The sequence below is a fragment of the Melanotaenia boesemani genome, chromosome 15 (genome assembly GCF_017639745.1).
Source record: "Melanotaenia boesemani isolate fMelBoe1 chromosome 15, fMelBoe1.pri, whole genome shotgun sequence".
Lineage (NCBI taxonomy): Eukaryota > Metazoa > Chordata > Actinopteri > Atheriniformes > Melanotaeniidae > Melanotaenia > Melanotaenia boesemani.
The window spans coordinates 3,763,068-3,784,697 of record NC_055696.1 but is presented as its reverse complement, the minus strand read 5'-3'; the positions used below and the strand labels follow the sequence as shown (position 1 = coordinate 3,784,697).

The window sequence follows — 21,630 nt, the reverse complement described above, 5'->3', positions numbered from 1 at the left end:
TTACAATGAAGTATTTGTGTTCAGGCTAGTTTATATTTAAGATGTTTGTTTTATTAAGTAAATAAGTTATTAAACTTATAAGAAAAGAAACTACACTATATTCTTCCTATAATTTACAGGATAAACCTGATAGTAAACTGTCAAACTGCACTAATTTCTGAGTAAAAAATATCATCAGAGGCAGTTTTTGCCTAATTTAGCTGACAAACAGCACTATAAACATACCAACGCCAAATAAATGGTGTTCCAGCTCAAAAGTGTTGCTAAAGCTAAATTCATGTAGTTAATTTTATAGACCAGGGAGGGTTCAATGATCAAAGCTTTTCCCACGGATCTGACCCACTGACAGCAGTAGTTGTTAATTGTTAGTTGAAGCATCAGGATGATAAACATCAGGATACAATCGTCATCAGCAGCCGTGGTTCAGAAGCGGGTCGCTTCTTATGCAGCCGATGGATAGCTGATCCAATTCCCCCTCCTCACCATGTCAAGATGGTGATTCCTCTGCTTAAAGTCCTTCTAGATAACTCTCTCAATCTCACCCTTAGTTATGATTCTGTTATTTCTGAACACAAAGTATGGCTATGTTAGATACTTTATTATACTTTATTGTAATTGATTATAGTTGTGATTATCTCAGACATCAGCCATGGATAAAGGAGAAGGAAAATGCAGTTGGAAATGACATTTTTAAAAGTCTAGATTTTTCTATGATTTGGCAGTAAGGATCAAATTGGACCTATCATAGTTGTCCAAAGTTGAATGGGATGTTTTTAACCCTTACTAGAGTTGTAGTAACAAAACTTAGAGCAAAATATATGAATGATAGGAGTGATGAAAGTCATTAACTTTATTTATGTTGGGGTTTTTTGTCCGTATTTCTATGACTGCCAGAGTCTGACGGGGTGATCAGACTTAAATGAGACATCCGGGAACATGTGTGTCATTTTGAGTTAAATAAAATGAATTTGTAATCACACAGCCTTGCTTTCTCTCCTCTTAGGTCCAAGTTCTGCTCTACTACCTGCAGCATCCTCCCATCTCCTTTGCCGAGCTCAAGCGTAACACGCTCTACTTCTCCACTGACGTTTAACCCCCCCCCACTCCAAGGGCTTCATCCGGAGACCAGAGTGGGAGAGAGACTCCATATAAATCCCACCCTCAGTACCCTCCTGCCTCACCTCTCTCCAGGAGACAGCTCGTAGAGCTCTCTATTGTACAGACCCCCTAAAAGTCCCTTATTTAACCCTCCTCCCCCACCAACGTCCTGTGATGAGACGGAGGCGAGCACGCAGGAAGGCTGCAAAGGAAATTTCCTGATCATCTAGAAGTCATGTAATGTGTTCGGTTTGTAAGGCAGGGAAAGCAGAGCCAGCCCACCGGGATAAACACTGGGAAAACTTGTAGGGTGGAAGTGGAAATCCAGAGGCCACAGCCTGGTGCGGTGGCTCAGGACCATATCTGACTGTGTGTGATGGTGTCTTTTCGTGAGCCCTTTCAGTCGCTGGTTGATGATCTCAGAAACCAACCAGCTCAAACTTCCTGATCAGAGGCATTCCTGAAAAAAGGCATTTACATGTTTTATAATAATGTTCATCAGCTGTTTATGTTTCCTTTTTTTGTCTTTCTGGCTTTGTGCATTTGGTAGAGGAGGCTGGTGTGTGTGTGTGTGTGTGTGTGTGTGTGAGTGACATGTGGATGTACTCGACTGAGTGTGTGTGTGTGTGTGTTTAAGGGACTACAAGAACTTGAGAGGTGGCTGGGAAGCCGTCCCAATGAATGGCAGGGACTGGGACTCTCTGTACTTACACAACAAGAGAGGACAGTCCTCCCCACTGAGTCTTGGCCAAATTAGCCCTATTTATTTTGAATATATATATATATATATATATATATATATATATATAATATGTGTGCCTGTACAGTTTTGTGCAACTAGAAAAAAGCTCTAAGGAGTCCGTTTTTTTTTAAGTTTATCCAGGTAGTGACGTTATTTTTAGTCTGATTTTCTTATTCACAATGTCCATGGTTGGTAAGCCGTACTGAAAACATCACCAGAAAGTCTGCCAATTAATTTCAGATCACTTTGTTGACATCGAGGGGCACTTTGTGACATGACTGTTGTCTGTGGGGGAGGGTGGGGAGGGAAACAACACAGTGAACGGAACAGTTGGCTTCCTTTTGTTTTTCTTGTTGTCGCATCGCAAGCCTGTTCCAAGTGTCTTATTGCACCGGTATTATCTGTAGGATGATTTGTGTAGTTGCCCTCATTGCATGTTCAGCTTGTCAATGAAATCAGGCCGAGTAACAAAGGTAGGTTGTTTCTGCAAGGCCCATCACTAAGACTGGCAAAAAAAAACACAAAAAGAAAAAAAAATCTGCTATGTACAAAGCCAACCTTTCTGCTATCAAGCCTGCAACATATCATAATAAACTGCAAGCACTGCTAGATGAGTACTATTTGATATTTTTAATATAAGATTAAAATAATAAAAACTGTTGTATTTTACTTCCTTTGAGAAGAATTTCAATATACTGTAATATTGAGACTAGATGTCAATGTGAACTTTCCCCCCCCATTTTTTAGTAAAATAAAAGTTATCAAACACTCACTTTGTGTCTGAGTTTTCAATTTAATATCTGCTAATTTTATGATATATAATAAATGTAGCATAAAAAGTAAGAAAATTTGTGTCCTTATAAAGTGTAATATCCTTCTGTTGGTGTTCACTGTTGTTTTGAGATTCAAGGGCTTCCAGGTTATGTGTCAGTCACAGATGTATGACTGGCACCTGATTAATAGAATGAATGAACTTTATTGTCATTGCAACAGATGCAACAAATTTTTTTTCCCAGTACAAACCCGTCCAAACAGGATCAGGCAGACTGAGGCAGCAGCCGCCGTGTAGTGCGCCATCAGCACATCAGCATAAGATTCTGAAGCCAATGGCAATCCCATCTGGGACCTTAACGCCATCTTCCAGGATAACGGGGGTCTCCCCACAGACCCAGCACCGTCACAGACACCTACAGAACATGGGAAACGGTGGAATGACCTTGACACTTGTGACCAACACAACCACACTGGTTGATCTTCAGCAACTCTTAGTTGAGGAATGGGATGCAACCCAACCGTAAAATGTGACTACTTTGGTGACCAGCATGTGGAAGAGGAGGCAAGCGGTTGTGGCTACCTATGGATCTTCCACATGCTACTGAGACAGCGTAAAATGAATCAAGTGTAAAAATGGCCTATATGGGCTGTTTTGTTGTTGTTTCCCCCTTATTACTGTGGGAAATTACAATCACTCAATGCACTAAAATTTAGAACAAGACTGAACACAGGAGAACGTTGCAGGGGATTTTGTCACAATTTATGAGGCCTCTGTTCACACATTTAGCTGCGTTGCTCATTCCACAAAAGCTTGATCCTTACAAGTTGTATATTACAACACCAGTTGGTATTATTAAATATGAGAAATAATTGATGGAATGCTAATTTTGTTAGTTTTTATGTTAAGTATACTTCAGTCCTCCCACTGAGCCACATATATTTGGAGTTTCTGCGCATGGTGCGCCCTCTGGTGGTCAAATGTACGAATTGATTAAAAAAAAAAAAGATCCAACCTAAGTAGGCTGACGTCCACTAAGCTGTTCAGGAATGCCGAAGAAACCATCCTGTAAAAGAGTTACACAAGTAATACATCATTTTGGATAAATAAGCAACAATTTGTTGCTGTTGGTCAATAGTTACTGAATTATATTAAAAAAATTATGAAAACTTCAAATATGTACAGATAATTATTACCACAAGTGTTCCGTTTTAAGCTTATCTGTAGCTTGCATATCTATGCAGTGGGCACAATTAATAATTGTAGGAAACATTTAATAATAGTTAACAGCAAGTGCTGCTTCTCTGTCCAAAATAAAAAGTTGTTTTATTCTTTTAGAGGCCAGTGCCTTGAGCTGTTCACAACAGAGTGGACATGAACCAGACAATGATCCAAGGAAAATCAGATCAGAACCAGCCTACAAAAAAACCCACATAATTTTAATCTTTTTTTTTTTTTTTTTTTTTTATTTATTTATTTATTTATTTAGGACAATGCATATTAATCAACATATGAGCAAAAGCTTCACAGTAAATATGCCAGAATTAGCCACAAAAGCTAAATTGCATCTGTTGTCCTAAGGCAGGCACATTGAACAAACATTGACAAACATCTCATATTTACAATAGTTACAATAAACATTAAACACAGTGTTAGTAATAAGAGGTAAACAGGATGTTAGTTACACATGAGTACAGGACTGGTTTGTTTTTAACCACTCTTTTAGTGTTTTCTTGAAGGTGAGATAGTTGTCACAGTTTCTAATATGAGCTGGTAGTGAGTTAGCAAGCACAACCATGGTAATATGAAAACTCAAAATACACTCTGGTTCAGTTTTTTCACATCACACAAAGTTCCTCGAAGAACACACCATCAGCTTTATAATGAGCGAGCACGTTATAAAGGGACTTCTTAATCATATCTCTGAACATCATCGCCTTAAACTTCTCTTTATATGCGTTTGTGTCGACCAGGAAAATGTCAGCTTAACAATTACTAATTTTTTAGTCTTTGGTCTCCTTCATCACCTGAAGATTCTCCATGGTGATCACTAGCTGGTCTCTGCATGAATCTGTTTGCTGTGGAGGTAATGTGCAGCGACTATTTTTCAACCTTTTTCTCTTGAAAGCAGAGAAAGTCAGAGGAAGACATGATGAGCCAGACAGCCACAGTGATGATTATACACTCACTGGTCACTTTATTAGGTATACCTGTTCAACTGCTTGTTAATGCAAATATCTAATCATCCAATCACATGGCAGCAACACATTTAGGCATGTAGACATGGTCAAGATGACTTTCTAAAGATCAAACTGAGCATCAGGATGAGTAAGAAAGGGATTTAAGTGACTTTGAATGTAGCATGGTTGTTGGTGCCATGTGTATTTACTGTTGATCTTCTGGGATTTTCACACAAACATATCTAGGGTTTACAGACTGGTACAGACTGGGCAGACTGGTTGGAGGTGAGAGACAGGCAACAGTGAGTCAGATGACCACTGGTTCCAACCAAGGCATCTAGAATTGCATCTCTGAACAAACATGTCCAACCTTGAAGCATATAGGTAACAGCAGCAGAAGACCACGCTGGGTGCCTCCTGTCAGCTAAGAACAGGAAAGTGAGGCTACAGTTCATACACTCAGAAACACTGAACAGAAGATGGAAAAACATAACCTGGCAAAACAAGTCTCCATTTCAGATGCAAAATTCAGATGGTAGGGTCCAAATTTTGTTTAACAACACGAAAGCACAGAGCCAGCACCCTGAATAGTTTACATCGCTAAAGATATTATAATGGTGTGGGGGTATCGCCCAAGTGTTCCCCAGTTGTGCCAAGTGAGCATCATTTAACCACCACAGCCTACCTGAGCATTGTTGCTGACCATGTCCATCCCTTTATGACCACAATGAACCAGCTTCTGATGCTACTTCCAGCAGTATAATGCACAATGTCACAAACACAGATCATCTCCAGCTGCCTTCTTGGACACTGGACTCCAACGGCCTCCACAGATCTCAGTCAAATAGAGCAGCTTTGGGATGTGGTGGAACGGGAGATTCTCATCATCTCAGCTGTGTGATGTCATCATGTCATAATGGAGTAAGACCTCTGAGGAATGTTTCTAACACCTTGTTGAATCTAAGCCACGAAGAACTAAGGCAGTTCTGAAGCTGAAAGGGGTCCAACCTGGTACCTTTAAGGTGTAGCTTTTAAAGTGGCTGCTATATAGCTGATAGAGGTACAAACACAATCAGCAACTGTGCAGTTAAACACTCCTGTATCTACTTGGAAGAAAAGTAGGCTGGTTAACAAAAAATTTTTAATATAAATAATCATTGATGAATTATTTACTGACAAATCATAACCATGATCTAAAACATGAAGTGTCTCTGAGCCGAGATGATCATGACTTAAAGCGAAGATTTCAGCTTCTCACTGAACCAGAAGCAGGCCCACTCTGCTCATCAGCTGGAGATTCTGCACATTAGGTTGGCTTCAGCTCCACATGACAAAGGAAAATAACCAGAAGTCTTCTTCAGTCCACTGTGGCGTCACTTTTATAACAATTGGTGTACTGCTTTTCTCCCAGCGAGAGTCCACATGTGCAGCAAGTTCTAGTCTTTGAGCCACTCTCCTCAGTGGTTCAACGAAGGTAGTATTCAATTGCAGCAGAGAATGCAGCAAAGCCTCCACATCCCAGAACCCCAGCTTTCAGACCAGCTACAAAAAAAGAAAAGGGAAAAATAAGTAAAGACAAAATGAATCCACTTTTTTCAATATAATCCATGAAAATAATGCTACATACCACGAAACCCAATGGCTCCTCCAGTTACACAACCACTGTACACTGCGTTCTTCCAGTCAGATTTGCCTCTATGCTGAAAAATTAAACAGCGGTGGGAAAAAAAAGTAAAGATTTCTTCATTTCAAGCACACAAAATATCCCAGGTTTCTACTAAAAGAATTACAGTCATTAAACTTAATGCTAAGGGATTTTTTGTTGTTGTTTGCGCTTCTTGCACAACCATATGAGGGAAATCAAGTTCATTTCAGCAGCACCAGAGGGCGCTATAAGACTTCTCAGAGGATGGTAAACACAGGACTAGCACATGGTTGTTTGCATCTTTTAACATAAAAAATAGGATTTCCTTGAATCATCATCAGAAATCCTTTGAGGCAACCATGTCTGCATCTGTTTACAGCAGATTTTATGTACACAACATAAAGCAAAGAAGATTTTCCTTTGCCTGTAATTGTACATTATGTAAGAAAAGTAAGCGATTGTAATAACTCCATCAAAGGCAGAAACATTTTATGTTCTTAGCACATAATGAGCCATATTTTGTTCGTTAATTCCTCCAACATGTTTGCAGTTTATTTTCCTTATTGTTCCCATAAACAGATCAAACATTTCTGTGGTGTTTTGAACAGATGTCCCCTCTGCCAGTGAGACAAACATACAGTATTTGGGCTTTTTTGAGCAGTGTTACTTATTTATTGCTATTACAAAAATGTCATCACTTCATGTACGTCCCACTCTCATAACCGAGTGTAAACACCTCAAGAAATAATATTTGGGAAATTAAAAAAAAAAAGTATCCACATTAATTTGTAGGTCATCCATCCACCCATTGTCCATACTTGCTTGTTACTATGTAGGATCGAAGTGGGGCTGGAGCTTATCAATTTGTGGGCCAATTAAACTATTTTTAAATTGCAAAAACAAAATAGTTTTGACTTTTGAAAAATAAGTTTGCATTTAGGAATGTTTAATACTGTACATCTGCCGATATGCGGACATTTTTCAACTTATTTCACTGGGATGACCAAAATTTAAAATCACAGGAAAAAGAAAAATGAAAACAATTTTAATTTCACTAAAACAATCTATCATTTTATAACATTTATAAGCAAAACTGCACATTTAATCTAAGTTATTTCAGGAACAAATAAGGCACAGCCAGTACATACTGTATATCTGACAAATATCTGCATCTGATTGACGCAGATATTTTATTTTAAAGCCATTAGTTCATTTAATGTTTTCACTGATGAAGAGGGACATTGTCAAGTCTTCAAGTATTCTTTGGTCTTAAGCATCTGTGCATCATGCAAGTCATCTCACCCAGACCACCCCATGTAACAACCAGAAATGCTGTGACTTACTGATTCTATGATGCACTCTGTACAGGAGAACATGGCCCCCACAATGGCAAAGTTCTTGGCATAAGACATCCCTCTTTGACCCATGTCTTTAAGGACTTCCCGTGCTGTTGGAGTTCTCAAAGGGTCTTTAGGGTCAAAGCCAACATTGGTATCGATACCAGCTGTGAAAACACCAAAAGCTCCTCCAAGGACAAACCCTGCAAAGTGAAAAGGCACAACCATAAGTCACACAACATCTACAGACTTCAGGAATCAAAGATATGCGGCTTTATGAGAACCTAATTTGGGTGTACGGCCAAGATTTCCCTTGAAAAAACTACCTATGTTTATATTTTTCCTTTGTATGATCACAAATCAAAACCAAGCAGGACATACATAAGATTGAGGATATAAAATGGTAAAAAATTTTAATTAACAAGTAAAAAAATTTAATAAAATATTCTAACACGTGTTAAATAACACCTTTGTATTCAGAAGCTATTAACTGTATTATAGGTGTATGGGTGAGCAGTTAGAGTGAAGATAGAGAACTCTACAGCTTAAAGATTTGGTTGGACAGTGCCTTCAGCCTGAAGCTAAACTGAGCTGTGGTGTACTTTATATTTCCGTTGTGGTTGTTTACCTCCCACACAGGCCAGGATGGACTTGAAGGCGCAGCTCTCCATTCCCCTCTCTATCATTTTCTGTTCGTCACTCTTTGGAGGCACCGGCAGCCCCCCCATAACGCCGGGGTTCAGGTCCTTTATGGGCCTCTTGTCCCCAATGAGATGCTCCAGAACCGTACTGTACTGAATGGTAGGGCTGTCCATACTCGAACCCGCCGAAGCTGGACCTTGCGGGTCGGAGACAGCTGAGCTTGCAGCACCCGTGGAAGCGGCCATGTTTCTCAATGACACTGCTTTAGGTAAATGTAGTTGGTACACCAGCTTCTGCGGATTCGTCACATTTGTCTGCAACCGGAAGTTACGGGGAAATTTTAGAACTTTAACAAAAATGTTCTTATATATATTTACGAAATAACAACACAATTATAATGAAATCAAACATAAATGTGCATTTTATGACACAATGCACATGTATTTTTAATCAACCCATTTCATCTCCGCACATTCGACAAAACCCCAAGCTGCCAGGCTTCAAGCAGCCTGCTGTAACCGTCGCTAAGCTTACACAAATGTCTGTTTGTGCAGTTAATTTTAAAGTTTGATGGCCGCTGCTGCTGCTGTGTTTTTTAATTGTACTGCAGCAGCAGTTCAATAAGCTTTAAGCTTAATATTCTGGTGTTAATGAAATTAACACATTTTAATATTTAATATCGAGGTTATGTTAAAAAGCGAACAATAGCCTGAAATAATTAAAATGCAGACATGACAACCAAGGTAAAAGGACATATTTATTTAAAACCATTTTTAACAAGATATATTTACCCCAGTGAATAATATAATTTAGTTTATTTTCATTATATACTCATTAGCAAAATTGTTGATAATTTTTTAAAAAAAGTCTTCAAATGAACTAATCAAATCCACAAAGAATTAACAGAAAAAGAAAACCTGTACATTGTATTTTCACAGTTTTTTCTGTTCATTTGAAGTTTATAAACTGAAAAACTACATTTCCCATAAATCCACTCGAGCACTGCGCCAAACTACCGCACGCGCTCCACCTACCGGCCCAAACACAGGCCGTTGTTGGCGGTGACACTTTAATGACTCGCGTGCGCGAGGCGGCAGCAGCATCCTGACCAGACAACAGCAGCTCCTCCGCAGTGCCGAACAGGTGAGATGAGGCAACCGTCGTAGTACCTTTATATTTATAGCTTTTGAAAGTATTTCTACATCATCTGGGTAGTTTTTAAAATTAAAATATGTATAAACTTTACCGTTTACGTTGTTCTGTAGCCGGTGGACATTGAAGAAGCGGTCGGAGTCGGTCGGGTTCAGTTGCTTTGGCCAGCTGGCTGCTACCGCCAAAGTGACTGACAGCCTGTTTGTGTACAACATTAATGAGCGCAATGGACGAATGTTCTTTTTGCCAACGTAATACCTGTGCTAATTTGAAGCTGGTACGTTTTCCTTTTGCCTTATCACGTCTCTTAAAAATTGCCCAAGCTATTTTCACGCTAATTTAACGCGTATACAGTATGTAACGCGTGGGACTGTTTGGCAACAAAGTCGAATCAAGGAAGCTCCCACATATCTCGTCATTTTATGTTGCTTATAAATACATTCTTACATTCTTACATTTTCTTACATTTTGTAGTTTAATTGCTGTCTTTGTACCGCGGAGGCTCAGAAGTTCAACAGGATCCTTTATCAATCAATATGTCCCATCTGTTTAACAAATTCTCATATTTTAAATTAGTTCTCATATTTTAATATGATATATTGGCATTATTACCAAATATTTGGGTTTAGGAGTAGTATAATGTTTTACGAATTTTCTCCAACTATGTCAACATATTTTTATTCTATGGATTCAGCACTGAAGGCTCACACTATTTGAAAATCCTTAAGTCAAATGAAAAGTCTTTAATCTTTAAGAAAATGTTATACATTTGTCCTTTGCCATAATTGTTTTTGATTATATCATCAAATTTAACTTATTTAGCTTATCACTTTCCCACAAATAAACATCAGAATAGCACCCAGTTACAACCAGCTTTTAATCTTTAGTTTGGTCATATAATGCATTTGAATTCAGGACAGCTTTCAACTTAAATTTTTAGCACCTGCTTCTCATACAGATCTCCACCCTGACATAAACCAGGCAGATTAAGTAAATAATGAATTGATAGAATTAGCTGTACTTGATGTAAATGTCTTGTTTTGCTGCCTTCAGATCCGTCTCAGTGTGCTTTAAGCTGTTTCTTTTCACATGATCAGTCTGCCTTTCGACCCTGATTAACTATTTTCCTTGTTAGGTAGTCAAACAAGGCAGTGTTTAGTGCAGCTAATTCTGAAAGTTTTTTCTTTATTTGTCCTTAAATGCATAATTATGGCAGACTGGCCTATATAAGCTGCAGTGTGCACTTCTACTCTTGTCATGTATATCAAATCTTCTTGTAAACTACAACATTAAACTGTCCCAGAATTACATAATCTTTTAAGATACAGATGCTTGAATAAAAGCATTGGAGTGAGAAATGCTGTGCAGCATAATTGGACGTGCCATTTAATGATAAAAAGTTAAGTTGTAAAATGTTCTAACTGCGGAGCTCATGCCGAAGTCTGGTGTTAAGAAACTGGCCCTGGAGTGAGACATGCATGACTCTTTCAGAAACCAAATGGCCAACAAATGACAGCTTTCATTTTCTTCTGTTGTCTTTGATCGTCCTAGGAGAAAAGAGAGTTAAAATATGAGTGCCACTTATTTGTGACCCAGTTAATGTGGAATTTTATTTGTAGGTAATTATAGCTTCTGCTCCCCCCATGGTTAACCACCAAAAAAGAGAAAATAGCTGAAAATATGTCTTAGTTTCCAAGGCTGTGTTTATAGCGTACTGTTGTACAAAGAGCCCAAGTTATGAAAGTCATATGGTTTTGTAATGGTGGACAATCAGACTCTGACACAGACTAAAGTAGCTACACCCCATTGTTATTCCTTATCATTGGAAAAGGAATTCTGTGCTTTACCTGTCTGTTTGCACCAAAGATGTAAAGGAAATTTTTAACGGAGCTGCAGAATTTGCCATCTTATTATTAATCAATGGCTTTGTTTTTGTCATTGTTGGAGTTACTCATGCCATAAAGCCTAAAGCAGTGGATCTTCCTCAATTTCTCTAAAGCTTTTTTTCATCACCAATTCACCTCATTATTCTACAGTTCCTGTTGTTAGTGTACTATTTTTAGCCACTGGTGATGTGGAGAGTATTACACATTTGTTGTGCAGAGGTGTAATGGCTTGGTTTGTTACACAGAAAATTATATCTTGTGATCTCCTTGACTGCTCTGCTCTATGGGAAGAATTTCAGTGTGTGTGAATATGTGACGTACTGAGAGGAATTCAAGGTCCGCTCTCAGTGCTGCTTCAGACTCTCAGAAATATCCCTCACCAGCCCCGCTGTCCTAGATTCACATACGTCGATGGCACTGCTAATTGATGGTGAGTGAGAAATTAAGTTCTTCATCCAATCTCAGTTGCTGATAAATGAACTGAGTCAGAGTTGGGGGATTATGTAACTCTATTTGCAGTGACCTTGTCTAGCTGTGGTAAGAATGGAGTGGTCCTCTATGATTTCTGGAAAACCCGCTGACTTAATGTAACATTTAAGACATTAGTCTTGGTTTCTCATTTGCAAACACACTGTCCACACCTCCAGTGTAACTGGAAATAATTCTTTTTTGTGATTACAGACACTTAAAACTAATCAGCCCAGATTGACTATATAATTTTGTTTCTTTGGTAAATTTATGCTGCAATGAGTTGATAGAAATATGAAGCAGTTTGAAGTCCAAAGTAACCCCTTTAAACTCTCTGTCTGTTAACAATGTAATTTCCCTCCAAGTGTTAATTCATCCAGATGTTGGTTTGACTAAACAGCAGTCTTTGTTTAAACTTTATTTGTGATGAGCCTAATCTATAAACATGCTTAAGCCTAAATAAATGGCAACCTGGAGTCTTTGTATGGGGACAAGCTGTGTACAAGTTCACAGATGAATCACCATAGCAACAGTTTTCCATGCATTTGTTATCAGGTAACAAACCATGAAGTCATTAGGATCAGTATAAGGTGTTATGTAAGATGCAAGCAAACATTTTGAAACTAGGTCTCAATCATTTTAAAAGATTTAAATACAAATAGTGACCATAATCTGTGTATTGGTGCAAAGTGAGTAGAATATAGAGGCTTCTCTAGGTATAGTTAATGATTCCTGACTTACTTAACTTTATATTTGATGAGTAAGGAATACTTTTCATACTTCCTGGATGCATAATAGGTTTGACCACATCTTTGTGCTCAAAGGTCAGTCTTTCAGAGCATCCTTATTATCCTCAGTGCAGTCCTCTTATTTGTATGAATATGAATAATATCAATTTTAAAGATCTTAAGAAAATACTAATATGGGCTGGTAATTCACTGCTTGGCGTGGTGAGTCAGTTTGTTCTTGTACAGTCACGCATGCATACACATACACATACATTCAGACAGGCACTCAGTGTGATCTGAGAAGAAAGAGTTGTTATCTGTCTTCAAAAGGCAAGATGTGGTCTGCATATCGTTGGACCGGCATGTCCTTTACTGCAGTGTGGGAGGCTTTGATATAGAAGGCAAGAGAGGATGGACTGATCAGAGCAAGACTTCATATTAGAATGATATTAAGTTAGTTAAATAATTAGAAACACTTTTATTATTGGCAAAATACATGGTGGCAGATTGTTCCTATATTGCATAATAAGAGTAGGCCTTGCCAAAAGACAGTTTCCAGCCTCCACTATGGAGACTGTATTGCCAAGGATAGCATGCTTTTTTATTTATTTATTTATTCATTTATTTTTGTTTGTTTAAAAAAAAAAAAAGAAAAACATCCACCATATGGTCAGTAGATAAATGCATTGCATTGGTACGCAGTGTTTTCTCTCTATAAAGTGTTTGTTTGTTCATGAAGAAGGGCAGCTATCAGCATCTTTTTCCTCTATGTTTTTACTTGAGAAACGTTCAGCAAACAGGCTGCATACTTGACAAGCATCGCACTCACTGGCACAACTCACTGGCTCCAAGGAATGCTACCGTTTCTGTAAATGGGTCATCTAGATCATATCTGAGGTAAAGAAGAGATATGGTTTGTTAAGCTAAATGTCATGTAAAAATGCAGATTATAAGTTTAGGTGACAGTAGCTGAGTTATTCCAGCCAAGGAGACAAGACAGGCAAGTTTGCATGTGTGACGTACACATGGGAGGCAAGGGTCATTAAAATGTTTGCTTGGTATCTAAAAGATGTCTCACGCATTGTAATCTCCTTTGGTCGCCATACAAGTTAAACTGAACACACCCACAGGGCACATCAAATAGCTCTCATGCCTCAGTTCTGTGCACAGCTTACAGACTCAAAAGACATACAGAAGGGAGCACTCCTTTTCTGGTTGGACAGCAAGTCCAGTCCGCGGTGCTGATATTATAATGTTCCATTGTGGAAAATCACTGAGGTCGGTTTAGTGGCTCTGTTTTTATTCCCTCGCAGGCCTTGTGGATGCTATGCTAGTGTTTCTATGGAATCCGCCCACTCAGGGGATGTAGCCAGCTTGGCAGACTGAAAAGCAGCTGAGGTTTGTGCAACGTGGCTCAGACTGACTGTTTATCAGACAAGAACTTTGACATCGGCAGTACAGGAAGTTTGGCCCTCAAGGGAACCTAGCTCTGAGAACGATGAAACAGGGAATGAAGTAGATGCAATATGCATGAGGATTATAACTATTTATGCTTCTTCTAACTGGATCTACTGCAAGTGTAAAGGTTTTTTAGATGTAATGAATGACTGAATGCTTTTGAGCCATCATTTGTTCCTTGTTTGGCTTTGACTAAGTAGTGTGTACTGATGTAAAGAACCAAATTATGATTTTTTTTTTACACATTCTCTCAGTTCTCTCAGAGATTTCACTAACTGTTAATTATTCATTGTCTTTAGTGGGCTGCTGATTTTAATTATAGCACAAAAAGGTATTACACAAATTATTATAAATGTGTCCTTGTAATTATTTTACCAACCGTTGTTTTTGGCTCATTAGTTGTACTGTGGCTAGTATTTTTTTTAGAAGTGTTTAGGGCTGTATTCCTACTTGTGTGTAGTCATGGCTTCCGGGCAAAATCTGGATTTTAGAAGCATTTTTAGAAGCAGGATTTTTGTTGTCAAATCGTGAAGAAGTTAGTAATCAGGGTATAAATACAAAAGCTTAAATAGTTAAATTTAGAGGAGCGTTAAATTCCCTTCTCTTGAATATAAGTTACCATCAGTACTAAGCTGGGATCCTCCTGGAAGTTTTAAGAACCCCTGCTTTAAAAGCCCAACGGCGAACCACAGAACCTATTGATCTATGTCCAGATTGATGAAACTCATCAACTCAGCTCTTTCCTCGTCAGTTTAGTTTTCTTAAAATATTCTTTTTAAAAGTAAAAGCTGCTGATTTAAGCAGCTGCTCTGTCTGAATATGGCTGTTTCATATTCAGATGCTGAGAAGTAGTTTTCCCGTTTCTTGGTTGAGAAACGATTGTATAATAGTGAGATGCTGTGTAGGGTTCCTCTCACTTTCTGGAGATATTTAAAATTAACTTCAACTCTTAAAAAAAGTTAGATATACAATCTATAGTCTCAAACACATTCAGTAAAAATCACATTTTAATATTCCTAACTCAACTCTTGGCAAAGAATTAAAATGACAATAATTTAGCAGCTTTTCTAATTAGTGTGCTACTAGTGATTAGCTGCTGTATTTTCTTTTATGGAACTAAGACACAACTACCCAAATACTGCATTTTGCATCCTGTTTTGCACTAGTTTCACATCCTTCCAGACTAATTGAGGAACACGGAGGGAGAACAGAGACCGTCTCACAGCATGGGATATAAACTAATCTCACACTTCCTGTTTCACTTTTGCTGAGATAATGATTTTCCACGTACTGCTTTCCTACATCCAGGTGTTGTACAGATGCTTCAAAACTGCAGACGTGGTCAGCCTGCAACAAATAAAACTTTACATTACATTACAGGCATTTAGCAGACGCTTTTATCTAAAGCGGTTAGGCAGTAGCGTTAAGGGTCTTCCTATGGACCCAACTGGAAGGTGTTAATATTCGCCCCCTGGGGGAATCGAACTCTGGTCCAGTCAAATTAAGCAAAGCACAATGATTACCTCTAATTTATGAAATATGTATGTATTAGGCAGTACATAAGCATTCAGGTCTTGAAGTTCAAGTGTTGGTTGCTGAGAAAAAAAAGCAAATGGAAGAATTATGTGGTCTAAAACCCAAATAAGAGCTGCTATTGTGTTAAATTATTGAAAACCTTAATGTTTACAATGACAGAAAAGTTTCAGGACACAGGGCATCACGGCTTGCATAGCCACAGACTGGCTAGATTGCCCATGTTGACCCTTGTCTAGCATTTTAAGCCCTTTTAATTTGCATATAGGCTTTGGAGCTGGTATTAGTTACAGGTTATCTGACCTGATGAATCCAATTTCCTTCAAGAAAAAGGGAACAAATGGTTTGTGTGCTGTGTGCATCTGGGGTAGAAATGGAGCAGGATGCACTTCAGGAAAGAGGCAGTTGGTGAAAACAATGATGTTGTGAGCAATGTTCTGCTGGCAAACTGTGGATCCAGAAATGCTTGTTATCTTGACATATATCAGTCCGCACTAACAAGTACAGACTACATGCACCCCTTCATGTCAACAAAGTTCCCCGAGAACAACGCTGCAAAAACTCGTCAGGAAGGTTTTGAGGAAGATGACAGAAAGTTCAAGGTGCCAACTTGGTCTACAAATTTCCCTGTTTTTTGTTTGATCAAACATCTACTGAAAAAAAACTAGTAAATTCATGTGGAATCCACCCGGTTGAGCAGATGGTCATTAGCCCAGCTGCTGCCATGATAATGTAATATCAGTAATCGGTTAATTGTATTACATCAAATTTTCTGCACAACAATTCGTTGCAGTTGGTTCAGCTATCTTTTGCACCGCAATAACAGACTGAGCTCAGTTTTTATATTTGTTCTCATATCCCCTAAGAACAATGTTGTGTCTGTGCTGAGAGTCTGACACAGTGCTTCTTCCTGTGGACAGAGGAAGGAAGAAGTAAGAGAGCGAGAGGCAGGCAGCACTTACTGTACAAGCTTCAGAATTTCTGCTCTTGTTTCTGTTAAAGTGTGATTCTCACTGGTCCATTCATTCAGCCTCTTTTGTCTCACAGTGACAGGAATCCCCAGACGGCCAGCTCACCTATTGAATGTCCAACCATATGGCTTCATTTTCTTTCATTATTTATTGACGCTTGAATGCTTGCATGCCATGCATTTCCTGTTTACTAATTCTTATCTTCTCTAAGTGGGCTTGCTTTAATTTCTGCAGGAGGTTTTGACCCTTAATTGAATGCAAAGAAGAGGTGTTAACGCTTTTTTATCCAACATACAGTCACTTGCAGCAGAAGTATCTGCATAGCTCTGAGGATAGTAATATTGATCTGTCACTTGGTAAGCAAACCATGTTGATTCAGAGTGAAATGTTATACAGACTTCGTGGTCCCTATAGGATAAGGCTTACAGGGTTCGGCTAAGGATTTTCACAAGTATCAGATTGAGGAGGGAGAAAAGATTTTAAGTTATTTATTTTGTGTAGATATCTATGGTACTCCAAGAATAAGCTAGTAATACTATGACCTGTATGTACAGACTTCTAGCACATCTTTGGATACATATCCAAATATGTAAAACCTTATTATATGAATGGCCACAGAGTTCATACATGGGATGGGGGAATGAAAAATTCCACCTCTTTGTGTAACAATGAGGAAAACATGGGTCATGTTTTGCTGAAATGTAACTTCCATCAGACTTATTAGTTCAATGTTGCAGCCATCCATAAATTGACCGTAAAAGAAAAAGGCAACACTGTCAACTATTTCTACAAATAAGCTTCAAATTGTGAAACTGGTGTTTGTAATTTTTTTTCAAGACACATGATTCTAACAGACACTGAATTACTGTTACAGACTGTTACAGACAGTTGTGACTCATGGTAGTTTACAGTCAGTAAAATGATGCAGGGCTTCAACACCATTTAAATAGACTGAGATCTAGAACAACGTAGTTAAGAAGCAAAAAGTGTATGTCAAATCTCACAGGAAATCTCCATCTGTAGCATGTGTGGCTAAAAGGAAATCTGCACTCTTTCTCAACTGTGCAGCACCATTTTAACAGGCAATTCATGTGGTTGTAGGGGTGTGGTCAGATCAAGTTCCTCAGTTAACCACTTGCCACAAACTGAATCCTGTTTAATCCCAGTCCAGAGTGCCCTACACTTTCCCCCCACATTCTCCATGGCCTTGGCATGCTATATGTTGTGGGATCAAAATGAAACCAGCATGGGAGAACATAAAATTCTGAATGCCAACCCATCCACAAATGAGATGCCCTCTTAATATAGAGCATTTCTGAGAGGCAGATGGGCTTTGTCAGTGTTGTTAGCAGCTGTTTGCTCCCACACAGCCTAGAGTTGATGTAGAAATCAGGAAATCAACGCATTATCATAAATAGATTAGATTGATGTCATTTCATTTCTGAGAATTTACTTTAAAGAGTAAAACATGAATCCCACCCAGTGCCCACACTTATTCACTCAGGCAGTGCAGGTTTACTTGTTTTGTGTTGTTTCTTCAACAAACTGCTCACATGAAACCAGCCTACATCCCACTGTAAAATGCTGTTAATGAAAAAAAAACATTAAAAGTTTCAGTCAGTGGTTAAAGTTTTGTGATCACTCTTAATAAAATCATCACCCTTATCCTGATTCAAATGGCCCAGAAAGTTCCACGTCACAGGTTTGAGATCTCTTCCTCCTTCTGGGCTCTTCTCCCTTAACTGACTTCTAGGCATCACATGTAAGCAAAACTCTGGAAAAACTGGGAGAGGATGAAAACATGCCTTAGTTGAGTTTCTGTTGCTCTCTTCTTTGTATGAAAGAGTGTGTGAGAGGCAACAGCACAGCGGTTGGATGCCAGCAGTACTTCCTCATCCTGGCTGCTGTATAGATGCAGACAGCCGTTGCTTCTGACCCTTCGTTTTTCCCTTCAGATTCTCTTTATAGCTCGTCAACACGGAAATATTTTCATCAGAGTGTAGAAGTGATCGGGTAGAGAGAAAGTTTCAGGATACGTTCTGGTACCAGACCTGTGAGTGAACTGGAGTGCTGTCTTTCTGTTTGTCTGTCTGTTTTTCTTGAGCATATTAACACTCATCTCTTTGTCATTACTCAGTTTGAATCACTGTATCACTGTCATCGTTTTTACTCGTGCCACGACTTCTTACGTTTGATGACTGATGAGAATGCTTAATGGTGGATTGGAACAGAAAAGTCTGACAAAAAAGCAGCTGAAGTCACTTTCAATAGTAAGTAAGGAAGAAAGTGGATGAAAACATCTGCTGCGGATATTTCAGCCAGGTTTCTCAAAGATTTTGTCAGCTACTACACCACACTTCTTTTCTGAAAGGGAAGTGAGGGTTAGGTTAAACTTTGCAATCCATAATCTACAGAGGGGGTAGTATTTACACAAGATTTTACAACAGTGGCTTACCAGAGGGGGCCCTGTTTAAGCTGATGTTATGCTTTATTGTTATGTTTTTTTTAAGCTTTTTTAAATCTTGCTGCTAACCACAAAGGCAAACACCAAAGAATTCAGAAGGAAGTTACGATGCAGAGTTGCATTAACGTAGCGTTGATTGGGTCTATGTATTTTTAAATGTCCTCATCGTGGTTATGAGCTCACTGGATGTTTATTAGTTGAGTTTGCAGCAAACATTTCATGCCTGTTCTATATTGGTTAACGATCCCTTAGCTTTAGTTGCATTCTGCAATGCCTTTCTTTTTCTGACCATGCTACTGGAATACTGTTGGTTTAATTAAATACTACCACAGGAAGTTTAGCAGTTGCTGTTTTGCAGGACTTCAATTTTCCCCTTTGATCTTTTTCTTTTTAAGATCTACAAAATGTAATTTACAAATTGTAATTGACTAATATGTAGTTACTAATGACAAAGTGCATTTTGTCCACACATACAAACTGTAAGCATTTGCAGTGAGCAGCTTCTGAATTTACAATCAATAAGACATTATTAATTCGGGAAATGTGTGTGTTACTACAGCTCATCTACAGAAAAACAGAGTACGAGAAGCAGATTAAGAAAATATCAAATAGAAATATTAAATAGAAATACAAATATATATATATATATGTATGTATGTATATATATATATATATATATATATATATACCACAGTAACTGCTGTTCTGTGTACAAGCATACACAGTGTGCATTATGGAGGAAGGGTTATGGAAATATGCAAACAGGTAATATTTGTCTATATATGGACGAGGTACATACATACATTTACATAATTAGTTGACTAGATTTCTCACTGTGATTTTCATGGTTGTGACAAGATGTACTGGGCACGTTACATCGTTTTGCAATGAATATGTACGTGCAAATGTTATTTCCTGCATAGCTGTTAAACTAACGTGGGTGTGTATATGGTAATTATTCACAGTTAGTCTTTTTGTTGATCAGTAGTTCTGCTGTGGGCTGCACCTGCAGATGACTGCATTCAGTTCTCAACAAAAAATCATGCAAATAACACTTGATAAATACACCAAAAATAATGTGGAGTTGTAGAAATTATTGTGTCTTGCATTTAATATATCCATATGTGAATTAAGTAATAATATTGCATTGTTGGGTTTTAATTTGTCAGGTTTGTTGACCGATTTGTATATCTCAACCTGATCTGTTTAAATTATTTATCAATGTTGATTTTGGAGTTTTATTACAGCACATGGCCTTTAAAGTTAAGATTATGTATAAAATATTATTTATCTGGGTCCAAATTGATAAGTGCCGTCCGTTAGCCCAGCTTCTGGTGTTTTCTTATCTCTTCTCAGCAGTTTATTCCAGCAACAACAGTCAGATCACGTTTTTTTCAGCAACTCTACCACTTCGTCCCGTATTCAGCCTCAACTTTTATTGTTCTATTTTTGTAAGCAATGTAATTATGGTAAATGACCATCTATTCATTACGCATTTGGTTTTCTAAGGTTGGTCATTTTAGAGCAAGATACATGATTATCCTTCTATCGGGCATGTTTAAGTCACAATGTCTTCATCTTACATGTGTTTTGTGAGATTGTGCAAGCAGTAGCTTTGTCAAGGTCAATGCATTTCTGTCATCTTTGCAAGTGGAACTGTTTTTATGGGCTTGTTCAAGTTTAAGATACAGTCCCAATGTCTGTCTCTCAAAGACATTCGGGTTTCACATCTAGGCCATTTTAACTAAGTAGGACATGGTTTTAGCTCCTGAGAATCATATCTCTGCAGAGGAATACAGCAAGGTCGTACTTGCAGAATTAAGTTCTGCAGTGGCTGTGGAAGGTGAAACCAAAGTGTATTAGCTACTTGCATTTTACGAGCCCAAATTTTCGCACATTCAGTTTTTTTTTCTTTTAAGTTCCTGTTTTTAATAAATAAACATATAAATAACTAAATTAAACAAGTCTAATTTGGGACATCCTCAATATGTTGAAATCAAAGCAGGTTGCAAACCAGGTCAATGTTTTGCTTTGCAGTAACTTGTGCCACAGCAATGTAAACTGATCTGAGGTAAGACATCACAGCTGAGAAGTGAGTCCAAGGCCAGGCAGGAGTTAGTCACAGGATATTGCCTGGAGAGACCTTAAGTATCATATGATGGACCAGAAGGGCAACACATGCTCTCACACAAGCAAAGAGGAAAGTGCGTCTAATATGTTAAAAATCAGATAAGTCCCTAAGCACCCACAAACCTTCTTTAATAACACTGAAGTGTAATGTGAACTACAATGACCTCTGGTTGCAACATGTTATTGATGTGGATCCCCTCGCCTCTGTTAATGCCCACAGTGCTAAAATTATTCATCATAAGATAACCTGTAGGTCTGCTTATGCAGCATTATTTATCCTGCTCAGTCATCAGAGCAACAATCACTGCATTTAACATTTTAAATGTTAGAGAAGGGAAGGCAATAAAAATAGCTTCTGGTTGTTGGAACAGTGATTAGAGCACACGTTCAACCCTCTCTTATTCCCGTATGCTGTATATAAAAG

The 21,630-nt window shown here is 38.3% G+C and overlaps 3 protein-coding genes across 12 annotated transcripts in view; 2 read left to right on the top strand and 1 right to left on the bottom strand.

The window, feature by feature from the left end:
- abr (ABR activator of RhoGEF and GTPase) overlaps nt 1-2,612 on the top strand; it is a 121,128-nt gene extending 118,516 nt beyond the window's left edge. For all 6 annotated transcript variants that reach the window (XM_042008134.1, XM_042008135.1, XM_042008139.1 and 3 more), the window contains one exon: nt 1,004-2,612. In XM_042008134.1, coding sequence (XP_041864068.1) covers nt 1,004-1,093 — 90 coding nt within the window. In that variant the 3' untranslated portion in view covers nt 1,094-2,612. The remainder of the gene's footprint in view (nt 1-1,003) is intronic.
- Nucleotides 2,613-5,919: 3,307 nt separating this feature from the next.
- On the bottom strand, nt 5,920-8,695 carry timm22 (translocase of inner mitochondrial membrane 22 homolog (yeast)). The gene is made up of 4 exons (XM_042008106.1): nt 8,403-8,695; nt 7,781-7,977; nt 6,420-6,492; nt 5,920-6,334 (listed from the first exon to the last, which is right to left on the bottom strand). Exons 1-4 carry the CDS (start codon nt 8,659-8,661, stop codon nt 6,258-6,260), a joined length of 606 nt encoding a protein of 201 aa, XP_041864040.1. The 5' UTR covers nt 8,662-8,695; the 3' UTR covers nt 5,920-6,257.
- A 769-nt stretch (nt 8,696-9,464) lies between these two features.
- specc1 (sperm antigen with calponin homology and coiled-coil domains 1) overlaps nt 9,465-21,630 on the top strand; it is a 60,590-nt gene continuing 48,424 nt past the window's right edge. The window contains exon 1 of one of the 5 annotated variants that reach the window (XM_042008094.1): nt 9,465-9,559. The gene's annotated coding sequence lies outside the window, so the exon portion shown is untranslated. Of the gene's footprint in view, nt 9,560-11,816; nt 11,885-13,909; nt 13,929-14,023; nt 14,049-18,540; nt 18,666-21,630 lie in introns of those variants that run through there. The other 4 variants (XM_042008096.1, XM_042008098.1, XM_042008099.1 and 1 more) reach the window with 4 other exon arrangements.